At 38.0% G+C, this 15,929-nt stretch overlaps 4 protein-coding genes across 7 annotated transcripts in view; 2 read left to right on the top strand and 2 right to left on the bottom strand.

Annotated features, from left to right (window-relative positions):
* LOC117990594 (L-threonine ammonia-lyase-like) overlaps nt 1-6,067 on the bottom strand; it is an 8,346-nt gene extending 2,279 nt beyond the window's left edge. The window contains exons 1-6 of one of the 3 annotated variants that reach the window (XM_069504442.1): nt 6,049-6,067; nt 2,774-2,887; nt 2,101-2,171; nt 1,661-1,948; nt 741-903; nt 132-287 (exon numbers count right to left, since the gene is read on the bottom strand). In XM_069504442.1, coding sequence (XP_069360543.1) covers nt 132-287; nt 741-903; nt 1,661-1,948; nt 2,101-2,171; nt 2,774-2,869 — 774 coding nt within the window. In that variant the 5' untranslated portion in view covers nt 2,870-2,887; nt 6,049-6,067. Of the gene's footprint in view, nt 1-131; nt 288-740; nt 904-1,660; nt 1,949-2,100; nt 2,172-2,773; nt 2,888-4,244; nt 4,329-6,048 lie in introns of those variants that run through there. The other 2 variants (XM_034978050.2, XM_069504443.1) reach the window with 2 other exon arrangements.
* LOC117990429 (L-threonine ammonia-lyase-like) overlaps nt 1-13,825 on the top strand; it is a 25,982-nt gene extending 12,157 nt beyond the window's left edge. Inside the window, exons 2-10 of one of the 2 annotated variants that reach the window (XM_069504444.1) lie at nt 8,556-8,660; nt 8,751-8,821; nt 8,913-9,045; nt 9,628-9,779; nt 10,028-10,190; nt 11,127-11,282; nt 11,486-11,622; nt 12,311-12,536; nt 13,251-13,825. In XM_069504444.1, the coding sequence (XP_069360545.1) occupies nt 8,772-8,821; nt 8,913-9,045; nt 9,628-9,779; nt 10,028-10,190; nt 11,127-11,282; nt 11,486-11,622; nt 12,311-12,536; nt 13,251-13,382 (1,149 nt within the window). In that variant the 5' untranslated portion in view covers nt 8,556-8,660; nt 8,751-8,771 and the 3' untranslated portion in view covers nt 13,383-13,825. The remainder of the gene's footprint in view (nt 1-8,555; nt 8,661-8,750; nt 8,822-8,912; nt 9,046-9,627; nt 9,780-10,027; nt 10,191-11,126; nt 11,283-11,485; nt 11,623-12,310; nt 12,537-13,250) is intronic. The other variant, XM_069504445.1, reaches the window with a different exon arrangement.
* Nucleotides 6,544-7,712, top strand: Polr2C (RNA polymerase III subunit RpII33). The gene has a single exon (XM_034977804.2). The coding sequence runs from the start codon at nt 6,862-6,864 to the stop codon at nt 7,687-7,689; it is 828 nt and encodes a 275-aa protein (XP_034833695.1). The 5' UTR covers nt 6,544-6,861; the 3' UTR covers nt 7,690-7,712.
* On the bottom strand, nt 13,822-15,929 carry RpS25 (ribosomal protein S25). The gene is made up of 4 exons (XM_034977803.2): nt 15,881-15,929; nt 15,575-15,667; nt 15,208-15,391; nt 13,822-13,932 (listed from the first exon to the last, which is right to left on the bottom strand). Exons 1-4 carry the CDS (start codon nt 15,881-15,883, stop codon nt 13,853-13,855), a joined length of 360 nt encoding a protein of 119 aa, XP_034833694.1. The 5' UTR covers nt 15,884-15,929; the 3' UTR covers nt 13,822-13,852.

Genomic DNA, 15,929 nt, shown 5'->3' with positions numbered 1-15,929 from the left:
TAGACGTCTTATAAAATGGTGAAATTATGGTTAGATCACCATACGGTACGGTATGGAACCCTTGTGTGCCCGTCCCACTCTTACTGGACTGATTTTATTTGCTTTATCCAGTCTAAGAAAAAATTGCTTACCAATTTATCAATGAGCGACTTGACGGTGCGAAAGGCGTTGTACCCAACAGTGGGCACGGCGAGCCCGTCGGCCAGTGTCGAGCGGATGTCCACGCTGACGGGCTCCTCGTGCTTCATTGCCATCTCCATGCTTGGACATTTCTCTGTCTCAACGCCCTGCCACCAAAGTAACGATATTATCGTCATCAGATAAAATATGTATAGGTATCTATACAATCATCATCACGATCAACCTATCGCACACTACTGAGCACGAGTCTCTTCTCAGAATGATATGGAGTTAGTGCGAATTGACAGACTTCACCCACCTTTGAGAATATTATGGAGAAATATCAAGTATGCAGGTTTCCTCAAGATGTTTTCCTTCACCGCTATAAAGCAAGTCATGTATTTAATTTATAAAAACGCACATTATTCTACATTCCCAGAAAATGTAGGTTGTTTAGGTATTTATTTGTAGATAGTTTCCGACTTTCTTATTAAAATACAAAAAGTGTTTAGAAGTAATAAACATTTTTTAATCTTAAGTTTTATGGGACTTTTATAATGTAACAAACATAATTGCGTAGAAAGTTTCATATGCTTTATAAATGTCAAGTTATCACTTACGTAGATAAGGACATGTGGTTGGAGATGTTTGATGGCCGTGGCCACTCCGGCTAATAGACCGCCGCCGCCCACAGGGACTAGAACTGCGTTCACATCTGGCACTTGCTCCAAGATCTCCAGCCCTACTGTGCCCTGACCGGCCATAATGTGCGGATGGTCATATCTACCATAAATACATTGCGTGAGGAAGAAAACTAATAATAATCCAAACTATTATTAAAAATGCAAAAGTGTGTCTGACTGTCTGCTACGTTTTCACGGTATATCTATTTAACTGATCTTGATGCAATTTGGTCGAGAGTAAGCTTTTATCTCGCGGACGGACATAGGCTACTTTTTGCCCCGAAAAATCAAAGAGATGCCAAGGGATTTAAAAAAAAATCTTAATTCATGTGAACGAAATTGCGGGCATACTATAAAATAAATAAATATGGTCTCGTCTATAGTCTTTTTAACAGTATTTGATAAGATTATTATGTTTGTAATTCATTATTTTTGTGATTTTCATCTTTCTTTGATGTTGGTTGGTCTAACTCGCGTTTTGGTATCGATCCATCTATCATATATGTTTCATTGAACCTTCTATCGGCATCTGTTTTGTTCGTTTGTCTTTCGTCTCGTGGTTTGTCTCGTTTATCGTCTCGTTCATAATGTCATCCATTTCAGCCATCTCGTTTACGGTTTACCTCTGATCGTACCTTTCATCTCGTCTATCGTCTCATCCATCGTCAAGTCTTTATTTGTCTTTTAAGTCTTTGAATGTGTATTTTTCTTGTCAAACGTCTAATTCTTTGGCTCGTCAATGGTGTCCCTCGAAAATTAACGAGACGGTATAGGTAAGAACCTATACCTTCTCGTGAATTTTCCCGTCTGTTCTCTTGTCTACCAACACTTGTATGATTTCAATAACTTTCTTTTACCCATTGATATATGGGAGGCCCTTTTCCTTGGCCAACGACATGGCATGATACTTCGCTTCTTTCATGTCATGTCCGTGAATTATAACGTTGGCGCCGTAGGACCGACAGTTCTGTATCTTCATGATGGGTGCAACGTTAGGCATCACCACAGACACGGGAATGTTAAGCAGGTTCGCGTGGTAGCTGAGCGCTTGTGAGTGGTTTCCCAGGGAGGCGGAAATTACACCGTGTGCCTTATTTTCTGGAGATAACAGGAGTAAAGCGTTACGAGCTCCTCTTTCTTTAAAGCTGCAAAGAAAAACAATTTTGTAGTTTTTTAAAGCCTAAGTATAATAAAGCAGATAGGTACAACCTTGTTGGTTAGCAGGTAGTGCTAAGTATTTTTTTAGTCCAGCAGGTAACGCATTATGTTGATTATAAACATTTATTTCTATACTGACCTACCGGTATGTTGCAGGAAGTCATTCTTTAGGTAAATATCCATACCATATTTGGAGGACATGTGAGATTTCTGTAAGAAAATATCATACTTAGGTAAGCTCCCCGCTAGCCATAATAATAACATTAATACCTTCAAAAGAAGAGTGAATAGGCACCATCTAGGCAGGCGAGCTTCACCTTAGGCTGCATCATCACTTAGGTATACCGTATATGCAAATAAGGGTTATCAAATAAATAATTCATCAATTAAATAAAACTTTCAAGTAATAAAATCATTATCAACTTCTATCTTTTAATGTTTAAAAGAAAAAGGTGACTGACTGACTTACTTACTTTCTGACTGACTGAACAATCAACGCACAGCTCAAACTACTGGACAGATCGGGCTGAAATTTGGCATGCAGATAGCTATTATGACGTAGGCATCTGCTAAAAAGGCTTTTTGGAAATTCAACCCCTGACGGTGTGAAATATTGGTTTGAGGGAAGTCCACGCGGACGAAGTCGCGAGCATAATTAGCTAGTACCGTATATATGTAATCATATTTTTTTATCTTCTCAATTCATTAGTCATGATCGCAGTTTATTTAAATATCCGTCTTTTTATCTGTCTATAATAATTTTTGTTTATAAAATAAACCAAAACCGGGCATTAGTAATTTTATATACGAACCACGCAGGGCGTTTTAGTGATCCCACTTTGTATCCTGAATGTCGCAGCTGATACATCCTCAAAAGATATCTTCTGTGGGTTCCCCTTATCGCACATGGGGTCAAACTCAACCGTCTGCAACACCATGTTAGCTGTTTATTAATTTTACAATAACATTACTTCCCCCCTCCGATTTAAGGCCAACACTGAAACTCTTTGTCTGCTGCAGCTGACATAAATAAGGTCAAAGGTAATTTCATCATCAAACTAAAATAGCGGGTGCCATAGATAATTGTGTCGTATTTCTCCTTAATTGCGGTATCCTTATCAAATTACCCTCGTTGAAAAGATAAATCTATACTAATAAATAAAATTGAAGTGTCTGTCTGTAATTTTGAAATAACCATATCAAATTAAGCTCATATCGTTATTTGAACTGTACCATAACTGAATCACACGTTTTTAATTTTTTGTCTGTCTGTCTGTCTATTTGAACGGGCTAATCTTCGGAACGGCTGAACATATTTTGACGGGACTTTCACAGGCAATTAGAGGATTAATCAGGGAGTAACATAGACTACTTTTTAACTGACTTTCAAAAAAGGAGAAGTCGTGTTTTTCTACCTATATGCACCTAAATCTCCGAGATTTCTGAACCGATTTGAGTATTTTTTTAAAAATCTATATAGAAACTTTGTGACATTGGCCCATAAATAATTTGGATTCCAATTCTTTAATCCTGATGCTGTACCTGACCATAAAAATTGTTGGGATTTACGAGTAGTAACTGTCGGTTATTAATTGATATTGGAGGTACCCACAGAACAGAAAAAACAGTTTCAGAACAGAAAACACAGAACAGAAAACTGTTTTTTCTGTTCCATGGAGGTACCTGTCAAGTAAAGACTTTTTGAACTCGAGAACCCAACTCCTCAGCCCTGATGCTGTAAGGAATTGCATTCTTAAATCGTGGTGATCCCACGAGATTTTCAAAGAATCATGCATTCATAAATCCACGCGACCAAAGCCGCGGGCATCAGCTAGTAATTCATATATTATATTATTTATTAGATAAGAAGGCCATAACAAATTTAGTAACGATCACGGATATGGCTGATGCTGGGTTCACTGGATGAAGGGCAACTCTCTGATACCAAATGTGTCAGTCTGTCTGCACATGGTCTGCACAGTGAAATAATGTGTTATGTTCTATGTACCAGGTACCTATTTATGGCCAATTAGGTCCGTGCTTACTACAAGTAGCTTAGCGTTGTTTATTATTGTTTTGGTCTATTGATAATGATGAGCAAGTAACTAAGTAGTAGGTAGGTACCTACTGTTTTCATTTTATTAGGTAGGTAATTATGCGCAAGTATAAACATGGTTTTGAATTAAGTATTTGTTGCCTAGTAATGATTGATGTATCTATCTACCATACTTATTAATCATCAAATAGCCATCGATGTCAAATAGCCTATTTATAACCACTTACTGAATGTCTGTTCGCATATTGTTCCATTTTAAAAGATATAATTTTTTTACTTATTTTAAACTGACGTGTCTATAAACACTCGCACGCACGCACTGTGTTTATACTTTTTAATGCGAAATAAGTAGGTTACAATATGCGTAGGTACCTATTACAAGTATGACCTTTTGTAGTTTTTGGGGTCCGTGCCAAAACGATAAATAAAAAAGGAACCCTTATTTTATTTTTTATTTGGTGCTATTAAGTCCGTCCCGATTTTTAGGGTTCCGTATCTCAAAAGGAAAAACGGAACCCTTATAGAATCACTTTGTTGTCTGTCTGTATGTCGGTCTGTCAAGAAACCTACAGGGTACTTCCCGTTGACCTAGTATCATGAAATTTGGCAGGTAGGTAGGTCTTATAGCAGACATTAGAGAAAAAATCTGAAAACCGTGAATTTGTGGTTACATCACACAAAAAAAAATGTGGTCATGAACTAAAAATTAGTAGGTATTTTCATTTTTCGAAGTAAGATTACTAGGTACCTATATCAAGTGAGGTATCATATGTAAGGGCTTCCCTTGTGCATTACTAAAACAGACTTTTATTTATTTTTATGCATCATCATAGTTTTTGATTTATCATGCAAAATGTCGAAAAAATACGACTGTAGTACGGATCCCTCATTGCGCGAGCCTGATTCGCACTTGGCCGGTTTTTTCTCTCGATACAATCACAGACCACCCTGGGTGGTCTGTGGATACAATTAAATGATCCTTATTTGAAACAGAGTCGATCATGACTAAAAAAAAATTTAGTCAATTTCATTAGGTAATTTTTATGGACACCTCACGCTTGACCAAAAAATTGAGTAGACCATGACTAAATTGTTATTATCACAAAAAGACTTGGTTCCTAAGATAGTTTCCCTGGGTTTTTAAATATTTAACCTACACCGATTTTTTCGACGTTTCTGGACCGATTTGCAAATTTTTTTTTTAATCGACAGGGGATGTTTCCGTGGTGGTTCCATTTTTTTTGGTTCCAACTCCTTAATCCTGATGATGCAGGGTTACTGACCGCCTAAGTCATCAAAATAACTTAAAAAAACGGACCGAATTGAGAACCACCTGCTCATTGCTAATGCGCGTGGCCACCATTCTAGTGACGTCAGCACTAGACTGAAGTTTCGAGCTGGTGGTATATTTTTATTTCGGCTGACGTCAAAATGACGTCATTTCGATGTTAGTTTCATGAGACATGGTACCAGCAGCGCAATAGCAATTTGCGGGACTTATAACAACAAATAATAAAAATAAAAATAGAGAAAATTACAATAAATACCTAATAAATAATAAACGTTATAAAAATAATAAACAACTCTCTATTTAGGTACCTAACTAACTATATACTTACAGTTCATCATCATCCAGAACGTAGTGGTTACAGTGCGACAAGGCTATCTTGGCGCGTGGCGGAAATCGGGACTAACGTTACCGTCAAGTGTTCCATTTTATGTTCCTTGTTTGAATATTCTAGCCTTTGTTCTCCAACAGCGCCCCCCTGTTAATGTCATTCAAGTGCCAAGAGAGCCTTGCCGCCACCTTGCCGCACTGTACATACTCTTTGCATTTCATGAGTTTGCAACAGACCGCTGAGGCTGACAGACAGACAGAACTCAGAAGCATCGATATAGAAAGTAATAATTCTTTGCTGAGAAGACAGAAGTTTAGCCATAGACTAGGTTTTTACTTTGTACCCACAGTTATACCAGAAATGCAACTAGCGTGGCCCTCTCAGACCCTCTCGCTCAAGCAGAGGTACTTACTTGTGAAATGTTATTCCGTCCATTTTACGTTCGCTTCGGCAATTGTAGCCTAGTATACTGCAATCCACCATTGCACAATAACTTCAAAAACAAAAAACAACAAAACGAATCAATTAACTAACTATTTATTTACAATACTTGGAGTCAAAATAGGTAACCTCACTTCACGTTGTTTGCCAAAATCTCACGTACAAATACATTTTGGCAATCAAAAAAAGGGGCCACGGTGATAAGGACAAAACATAATCATTTTGTCACGTTCTAATAAGAGCTTAAAAGCATTTAGCTATCTCGCTCTAACAGTAAGTGTCACAATAGGGCTACCACGGAACAGAAAAAAAAACAGCTAAAATATTTACGTAGTAGTACTTGCAAATTCTTTGTTCAAGATTCATTTATTTGTGGTCCAAAACTAATACCACATTTTGTTGACTTAAAAAAGCTAGAACCCAGAGCCGGAAAGTCAGTTAACAAAAATGAAAATGACATTTGTCATTTCGTTTGACATCTTTTTTTCTTCATTAATAATTGGCTTGTTAATTCATAATAATTGGGAATTCTTCAAATACCTACCAAATAGTGTTTTTATTTCTGGTCGGTGATAGTGTTCAAATCTCTTTACAATAAACTAGTTCAAAGTAGTGCAAATTGTATTTTAAATCAAGTCTCATTGATATAAGTATGGTAAAGTTATTGTAATGATTTAAAACTTATGAAAAAGAGGCCAATTGGATACATTCACGCCGACCGAGAAATACCCAATATAAAACAAAAGTTTTCTAGTAAAGGCTTTAGTTAACTAGTTAAAACAAGATGCCATACGCTAACCAGCCATCAGTGCATATCACAGAATTGACTGACGATAATGTGAAATTCGTCGTGGAAGATACCGAGTTAAGTGTTGCAAACAGCATGCGACGAGTGTTTATAGCTGAAACACCTACCATGGCCATTGATTGGGTTCAGTTAGAAGCTAATTCTACTGTGCTGAGCGACGAATTCCTCGCACACCGCATCGGTTTGATACCCCTTATATCTGATGATGTTGTAGATAAGATCCGTTACTCCAGAGATTGCATGTGTCCAGATTTCTGTACCGAGTGTAGTGTGGAGTTTACACTGGACGTCAAATGCACAGGGGATCAAACTAGACATGTCACAACTGCAGATTTGAAATCAAGTGACCCTCGAGTGGTACCAGTTACATCTCGACATAGAGACGAAGATCAGGCCGATTACGGTGAACTTGATGAAATATTAATCATCAAGCTCCGTAAAGGCCAAGAGCTCAAGCTGCGAGCCTATGCAAAAAAGGGATTTGGTAAAGAACATGCGAAATGGAATCCGACGGCTGGTGTGTCCTTTGAATATGACCCAGATAATATAATGAAGCATACTTTGTTCCCGAGGCCTGATGAGTGGCCAAAAAGTGAACACACAGAGTTGGATGAAGACCAGTATGAAGCAGAATTCAATTGGGAAGCAAAACCAAATAAATTCTTCTACAATGTGGAGTCATCAGGGGCGCTGAAACCAGAAAATATTGTTCTTATGGGCATTGTGGTATTAAAAAATAAACTTCTTAACTTACAAGTGCAATTAGCTCAGGAAACACAAAATGATGCTTTAGCAATTAATTAAATATAAATGAATGATTTATAAAATGTTTTTTTAATGTCTACTCATTCTTCTTCATCATTCTGCTTCTAAACATAATTATTTTTATATCACTAGTAGATGAAGCTTGCGACTGTGTGGATTTAGGTTTATAAAAATCCTGTGGGAACTCTTTGATTTTCCGGGATAAAAAGCCTATGTCCTTCCCCGGGATGTAAGCTAACTCTGTACTAAAATAATATCATCAACATCGGTTAAACTGCTGGGCAGTGAAAAGCTAGCAGACCGACATTAGTATGGATTTTTACTGCCACACTGCATAATATTCCTATTTTTTCCCTATTTATAATTTATCCTACCTAGTTTAATCCACATTTCCCAGAGGTGTAGACTTTATTGGTAATTAATGTGAGTAAGCATGATAAACTTGGCTAATATTCTAGAGAAAAATAAAAAATTAAAATCCTTATGGACATACAGTTTACTAAAAATATTTTTTACACCAATAAGTAAAGGCACGGTTAGATCCTTAGAATAAGGACTAAAGGTAGTTAGATCTCATTAGATAATAATATTATCATAATCTGTGATTTTTGCGACTAACAAAACTGTCAAAATATTTTATAAAAGCAAAGCAAAACAGCTCAAGCTGCTCATGAACTTAACCTAAAAATAAATTAAATTTATCGTAGCTGCAGCAACCGATTTTTATATTTTTGCAACTAGGTACACGAGAATTAGGTAGGTACTCTAAGAAAAATGGTAAGACTTATACTATACAAACATAAATTACCCAATTTAAAAAGTAAATGCAAATCAAATGGATATAGGTACCCATTGATCATAGATTAATTATTGGTTTCGCTACTGTATGCCGTTGATGTTTCAAGGATGATCTGGAAACGACATCGGGCAAACCACATATTTTATCCTTTAACGAAATTAAGCAAGCAACTGAAAGAATTGAAGATGGCGTAATACACACGCCTCTATGTGTAAGTTCTTAGAATTATTTATTATGAAGGTACCTACTACGATTATTCCGTTATTTATGAAATATTTTTTTTTTAACGTTTCTAATACAGGAAGCAAAAATTAGCAAATACATGGATTATAAGATATATTTAAAATGTGATAATTTACAATATACGGGCAGGTAAGCTGTTATTATTACAAAAACTTACAAACGATAAATATGAAATAAACTGATGGTAAAAAATCTTTCGATAAATGAATGATTGTCATAGTTGTGCTGAACGCGGAATTCGGAATGCCTTCGTCGCCCGACATGATGATATGTCTCAAAGAGGAGTCATAGTGCCTTCAAACGGAGATATGGCTCTCGGCGCTGCTTACCACGGCAATGCTCTGGGTATACCGGTAAATTTGTAGGATTTTTCCAGTAAGATCAACATGATACAAACCAGATACTTAACCAACAATTTTTTTAAAGAAATTATAGTTCCATGCTATTTGCGAAATATTAATAGTAGGATCTACATTAAACACCAGAAAAGTTTTAGTAGGTACCTATCTAGTTCTGTTACCTATCTACCAAATATTTTCTAAATATATAAAAGGAAAAGGTGACTGACTGATCTATCAACGGCTGAAATTTGGCATGCATGAAAATTCAAGTCCTAAGGAGGTGAAATAGGGGTTTGAAATTTGTGTAGTCCATGCGGACAAAGTAGCGGGCATAAGCTAGTAAATAATAAATGTTGAGTAGGTAATAAATCCAATTTGGTAGTTAAACCTACGTCAGTTAGGTAACATTAATAACTCATGAATTGGGAAGAACGAAGCCAAAATTCACCACATTTATTATTCACACATAACATATATTTTTTATACTGGACATATGTACAGGTATCTATAGTGCCTATCAGGTATAGTTTTTGGTATGTAAGTACTGAGTAGTTGGGTAAAAATGACTGTCGAATGGGATGTCTTGATGATTAGGTTACTGTGGTGCTCCCGGAGCGCAGTTCTCCGTACCAGACGCAGCGCTGTGCGGAGCTCGGCGCAGATGTGGTGCTCTACGGCGATAACCTGGAGGACACCGTCAACTATGCTAAAAAAGTCAACCGAGATGGAAAACATATTTTGCTAAGGTTCACCTTTTTTTTCAATGATAGGCTAGGTAAAACACCAGCATGATCATTAGTTTTTATAACCTGTAGGTACCTACCTAACGGACTGCCTGCCGATTCTGCCATGTTTCGAAGCATGCTGCATATTATATTATATTTGTAGGTGGTAATGGCAAAACTACCTGTCTTATCAAAACAATATTTTTGAAGATGGTGCAATGCGTTATAAAAATTGATTGTTACGATTATTATTTACTTATTTCACACAGTTCGGACGATCCACTAGTGATGGCGGGTCTGGGCACAGTGGGCGTAGAGATCATTACGCAGCTGCCGGAGGCCGACGCGGTGATCGTGCCAGTCGCTGCGGGCGGGCTGCTTGCTGCCACGCTCGTCGCCTGCAAGAAGCTGAAGTGCACTTGTCTGGTTTATGTGAGCACACTATGGTTACACAGCTGCCGGAGGCCGACGCGGTGATCACTGATCATCGCCACGCTCGTCGCATGCAAGAAAATCCATTTGCTGTGTTCTTCTCGCGTCGGTCCCTCAATTTTGAGGATCGTGGCTCCGTCAAGATATCACTTTCTTCAGGATATTGCGCCATTTTTCCCTGTTGGAGGCCGTACGGAAGACATTGGAAGGGTAGTGTCGACTGTCGACCGCTTCTCGTATCCGATCGGACCAAGGCGACGTCTCGGGCTTCGTCCGCGGGCTCTTTCCTCCGATCTTGCCAGTGATCAACAGTTTATCTATGCTACTCGCGTTTTTCCTAGCAATGTGGCCGAAGCAGTCGCATCTGCCGCAGACAGATGTTGGACAACCTCATCTTGATTTTCAATGTGTTTAAAATCGAGACGTTGATCTTATGCTCCATCTAGGAAATGTATGAGTATCCGTCTCACTCACTCCTTTTCCAGTCGGTAGATTTAAAGCCATTTACAGTGTACCTACTTATTCTTTGATATATTCTCTCTCCCTGAATCATATTCCTCATTGCTGAGGGTCGGACCCCTTTCAAATAATCACAATGGTAGTTTTCTTGGGATAATATTGCGGTGGGTTTCCAGATCCTAGCACATATGTACCTACCTATAGGCTACAACTCTACGAGAATGAGATTAGGTAATTAGCTTAGGTTTAACAGCTGTTATTATCAGATAGGTAGATGTGTGATAATAATCGTGTAATGTGTTAATGTATTCTCCGAGGCACGAGAAAACGAAAAGGTCAAATTCGATCCGCTAGTCGGTCACCCATCCAGTTACCGACTTGGGTCAAAGCATAACAATCGCAACTGATTGATAACTATGCTTTGTCACAACTAGACAATCTACTTAATAAAACAGAATATTGACTTATATGGTGTAGGGAGCAGAATGTGCGAAGGTGCCGACTATGATGAAGGCACTACAAGCCGGTCACCCGGTGTCGGTGCCAATCGTGCCCAACTTAGCGCAGGGTCTCAGCTCCTGTGTCGTCGGAGAAAATGCCTTTGCCACTATCAGAGGAAGATTGGATAGAATGGTAACACTTAATTGCAAAATACTATCACTACCTAAACCTACTACTAAAACTCTTACACCCACTAAAATACCCGGTCCCTTCAATTTAGTTATATAGTGTACAGTGCACTGTAGGTAATTAATTGATATTGCATTAACTTCGTGGGTAAATACTTGGTACGTTACTAGCCAGCATAAAAGTAACGATTTTTGCCTCATGTTTAGTTGGTGGTGGATGAAGCTTACATCGCCAAGGCCGTGATAAATGTACTGGAGCGCGAGCGACTGGTCGCGGACGGCGCCGGTGTTTGCGCCTTGGCTGCGGTCATGCAGGGGCTTGTACCAGAATTGAGAGGAAAACGGTTAATACAGCCTACTTACTTACTTCCTTGTTTAGAAATTAAATGTTTTAGATGCGAATGCATAGCTTAGCAAATGTCCTACAATGGTCCTACATTTTAAATTAGAAATGAATGCAGTGCCAAAAATTACCATTTCCGGTTTGTGCAAAAAAATTGATTGGTGCCTAGTTACCTACACTATAAGCACATAACTGAAAACGTCCGACGACCAGTGTGTTTAGTTACCTACATACCTGTCGTTTTAGAATAGGAACATTATTAGAGTCAAATAAATTATCTCTGATTATAGACTGAATCATCACTGAAAAAATGCACTAAAGCATTATCCTTACGTTTGAACTTCGGCGCAGTTGGTTAAAAACACAATATCCTTCTTGTTCCAAGTTAATTTAGTCAACTCATCACTCATACCGTCAACTATTTCTGGGTTCCGTACCCGAAGGGTGTCAACGGGACCCTATTACTAAGCCTGCGCTGTCCGTTCGTCTGTCAGCAGCGGGCTGTATCTCATGAACCGTAACAGGTAGTTGAAATATTCACAGAATGTGTATTTGTATTTCCGCTACAACAAATAATAATAAGTACCTAGGTACCTACATAATCTCGTACGACGGCACGGAACCCTTGTGTGAGAGTCCGAAAGGACTTGACTAGTTATTTACTCTACAGCTTCACTATTCATTTCCAGTGCGGTTTGCATAATCAGTGGTGGAAACGTGGACTCTGGCAGGCTGTCTCGTACGATCCAACGCGGCCTCGGTGTGAGCGGGCGACTGATGCGCTTCGCGGTGGCGGTGCCCGACCACTGCAAGGGGCTGGAGGTGCTCGCGAAAGCCATTGCTGATGAGCAAGCCGTGTTGAAGAGTCTAGTCACTGAGCAAATGTGGGTCCATACGGATGTTGGGACTACTTGGGTAGGTCTATTTGGAGGAAGATACTTTAGATACCTAAATTAAACTGATTTATTTAATTACTAGCTGATGCCCGCGACTTCGTCCGCGTGGATTTAATTTTTTAAAATCCCGCGGGAACTCTTTGATTTTCCGAATTAACAAATGTTAATCCAGGGTATAATCTATCTCCATTCCAAATCCGCTCTGCCATTTTTGCGAGATTGAGTTGTTACTCAAACAAACATCCACACTTTCACATTTAGTAGGATTAGATTACATTTCATACAGAATGAGACTATATTCCTTTATCAAGGGGGTCAGTTCGCGCACGCGTCGCGTTTAAGACTAAAACTGACCGTCTTAAACGTGACGCGTGCGCGAACTGACCCACTTGAAAGGACCCCGGATGGGTTCGAAACTAGTCGGGCTAACGTCGTCGAGAGATACGTGAGTATAGCCGTAGAAATATACAATAATTTTATTTTATTTATTTTGTTTATTTGAAAGTAATCAACAGCGTAAATACATAATTATTATTTAAATTTAAATCTAGGTATAACAGAAGGCCAAAAGAGATTACTTAAAATTATAATTAAACTATTTTAACAGAATAGAGTTAGAATAAATGTAGGATTAAATAAATAAAATAAATAATAATAATAAAACTTTTGCATTTAAAAAGTTTCAGAAAAACGACTTACATAGGTGCTTTCCAATTGTATATATTTTTCGCAGGCTAATGTGGTCGTCGAGACAGCTAATGAAGAACACGCAGCAAAGTTCAAGGACCACCTGCGGGATCTATATCCCACTATCAGATTTGCAATGCTTGATGTAGATGACAAACACAAAGTCGGCATGCGCTAATTTAATCCAATAGTTCTTGCAATTCACGAAGGCGAGTGGACTTTACTTGTGGTTACGTCGGATACGTAAGTGTGCGTGCATGTCAGACCAATCAGTCAGGAGCAAGCGCTCGCCAACGCACACATTCAGTGTTCCAACCTTATACCGATACAACTTCAAGCATGAGCCAATCGCCTTCGTGAATTGCAAGAACTGTACCTATAAATTAATGGTTCTAAACAGTAGAAATCAGTAGTAGAGTACTACTATCTACTGAACCATTAAAAAAATCTTGTTTTATCACAGTATGCCAATCGAAACAAATTTATTACTGAGTAATTAACAAAAATAGGAATTTTTTGAATCATATTTTCATATTATATTGTTTTTGAATTTGTATTATTTTATAATCATTTTTTAATGTTATTAAATATTATGGTTCAATAAAGAAAGACAGAAATTTGGTTTTTTGTTTATTTTAAGACATAATCCTAAGCGACAGGGTCGTCACCCTTTGTTGCTCTTGTGTAGATGACCTGGCCGTGGTGTTGGACGACCTGCTTGATTAGGCCTGCAACAAGAAATGTATGACTAATGAATATGGAATACAAGTTGCTTTAAGAATTTTTTGAATAGTTCATATTCAGACTCAATATATCAGTTTTCAACTGTCACGGTTGATCCAGGCTAAAAGTTCATCACAATGAATGGTGTATATAGTGGGAAATGGGAATTTACTAGAGATTGCACATTACAAAAGGAGATGAACACATTTTTAATGACATTGTTTCATTAAGTTGGTTCATGATGTAGGCCTGTAGGGTATATGGCTTGCGAGTGGGTTACAGTTGACCGTTGATGTAAAAATCAAGGATCTCAACAGCATTCATATTCCTGCAAATCACACCCAACATCACAAGTCATTTCAGTCAAGCGATGCTACTCTTAATATTTTGCTGAATTTCTTTATTATTAGATGTCTATTATACACATATTTGGCTGGGATAGCCTAGTGGTTAGGATGTCCGCCTTCTAATCGGAGGTCAGGGGTTTAATCCCGGACACACACCTCTAACTTTTAGTTAATTAAATATCACTTGATTTAACAGTGAAGGAAAACATCATGGGAAACCTGCATGCCTGAGAGTTCTCCATAATGTTCTCAAAGGTATGTGAAGTCTACCAATCCAGTGTGGTAGACTATGGCCCAAACCATTCTCTCTGAGAGGAGACCCATGCTCTGTAGTGAGCCGGCGATGGGTTAATCTTGATCATGATTATGATAATACACATATTTCTCAAATATCACACACCACCCTGTCAGAACACCTTCCCCACCCTTTATTAAATTAAGCCTTCCTCAGATTTCTTTAGCCTTTTCGAATTTTTCATTCAGTATAATATTATGTAAAATGTGCTGCTTAGCTGTATTTTTCCGCAAAGCATTACAGGCTAGCCTAATTTGATAGCTACTGGTAACATAGATTTCAAACAGAACTGAGCCAGCAGACAAGTTATATAAGTTAACTAGCTTATGCTCGAGACTTCGTCCACGTGGACTACACAAATTTCAAAGCCCTATTTCACCACCTTAGAGCCCGAATTTTCAAAAATTATTTCTTAGCGGATGCCTACGTCATAATAGCTATCTACATGCCAAATTTTAGCACAATCTGTCCAGTAGTTTGAGCTGTGCGTTGATAGATCAGTCAGTCGGTCAGTCAGTCACTTTTTCTTTTTATATATTTAAATAATTTATAAGTCAAGTTATACAATATTTTTTTAACAAGTTATTCAAGCATTTAAACTATAGGCAGAGCCTCAGCCTTATAATTATGTGACTAACCTTTTTCTCTAAGTTCAATGAGTGCTCTCCTTGCGAGGGACCCTCGAACCTTCAGCCTTTCAGACACAACAGCGGGTGTGATCAACTTGTACTGTGGCACTTCCTTGTAGAGCTTCTCATACGTGGGCTTGTCAAACAAAACCTGGTTGTTTAGCTTGTCACGTACTTTTCCTTTGGACCACTTCTGCAAATTAAAATTCTACGTGTCAACAAAAACTACTAACACAACAACACATAAATTAAATAATTTTTTAGCCATCAGACTCAATATATCAGTTTATTTTTGCTCTCAGAACAGTCAAGCAATTTTGAAATAATCATTTGGCAAGTAATCGCTTCAAACATAACCTCAAATTAACATGCCCACCTTCTTTTTGGCTTTGCCGCCGCTTGATCCTTCCTTCTTCTTTTGAGTTTTTTGAGGCTGTTTTGCCGAAGATTTCGCGTCCTTTTTGGGCGGCTAAAAAATACAAATCTCTTTAATTCATTCGGTAGCCACGCGGTTGATTTGTTATGCACCTTACAAATACTTTTTACATCGATTTGAAACTACACTTTAACGAAATTATGAACGTAGCACTATTTTCAATCAATAATTAAAATAAATGAGAGTACAGCAAGCACCGTTTAAATATTTCTATGATAAAATTTAATATTTCATATGAACACTCACCATCTTGAAAAATGAAAAGAAGTCAGTGATGGAAATTGAATTACTGGTC

The sequence above is a fragment of the Maniola hyperantus genome, chromosome 18, assembly GCF_902806685.2.
Source record: "Maniola hyperantus chromosome 18, iAphHyp1.2, whole genome shotgun sequence".
Lineage (NCBI taxonomy): Eukaryota > Metazoa > Arthropoda > Insecta > Lepidoptera > Nymphalidae > Maniola > Maniola hyperantus.
The sequence above is the reverse complement of the archived record's forward strand: the minus strand, read 5'-3'. Positions and strand labels throughout refer to the sequence as shown.

Coding starts and splice junctions, on each gene's coding strand:
- Polr2C (XM_034977804.2), top strand. CDS start 6,862: ATGCCATACGCTAACCAGCCATCAGTGCATATCACAGAATTGACTGAC.
- RpS25 (XM_034977803.2), bottom strand. Junction 15,392..15,574: donor GCGGCAAAGCCAAAAAGAAG/GTGGGCATGTTA, acceptor TTTAATTTGCAG/AAGTGGTCCAAAGGAAAAGT. Junction 13,933..15,207: donor CATTGAACTTAGAGAAAAAG/GTTAGTCACATA, acceptor TTCTTGTTGCAG/GCCTAATCAAGCAGGTCGTC.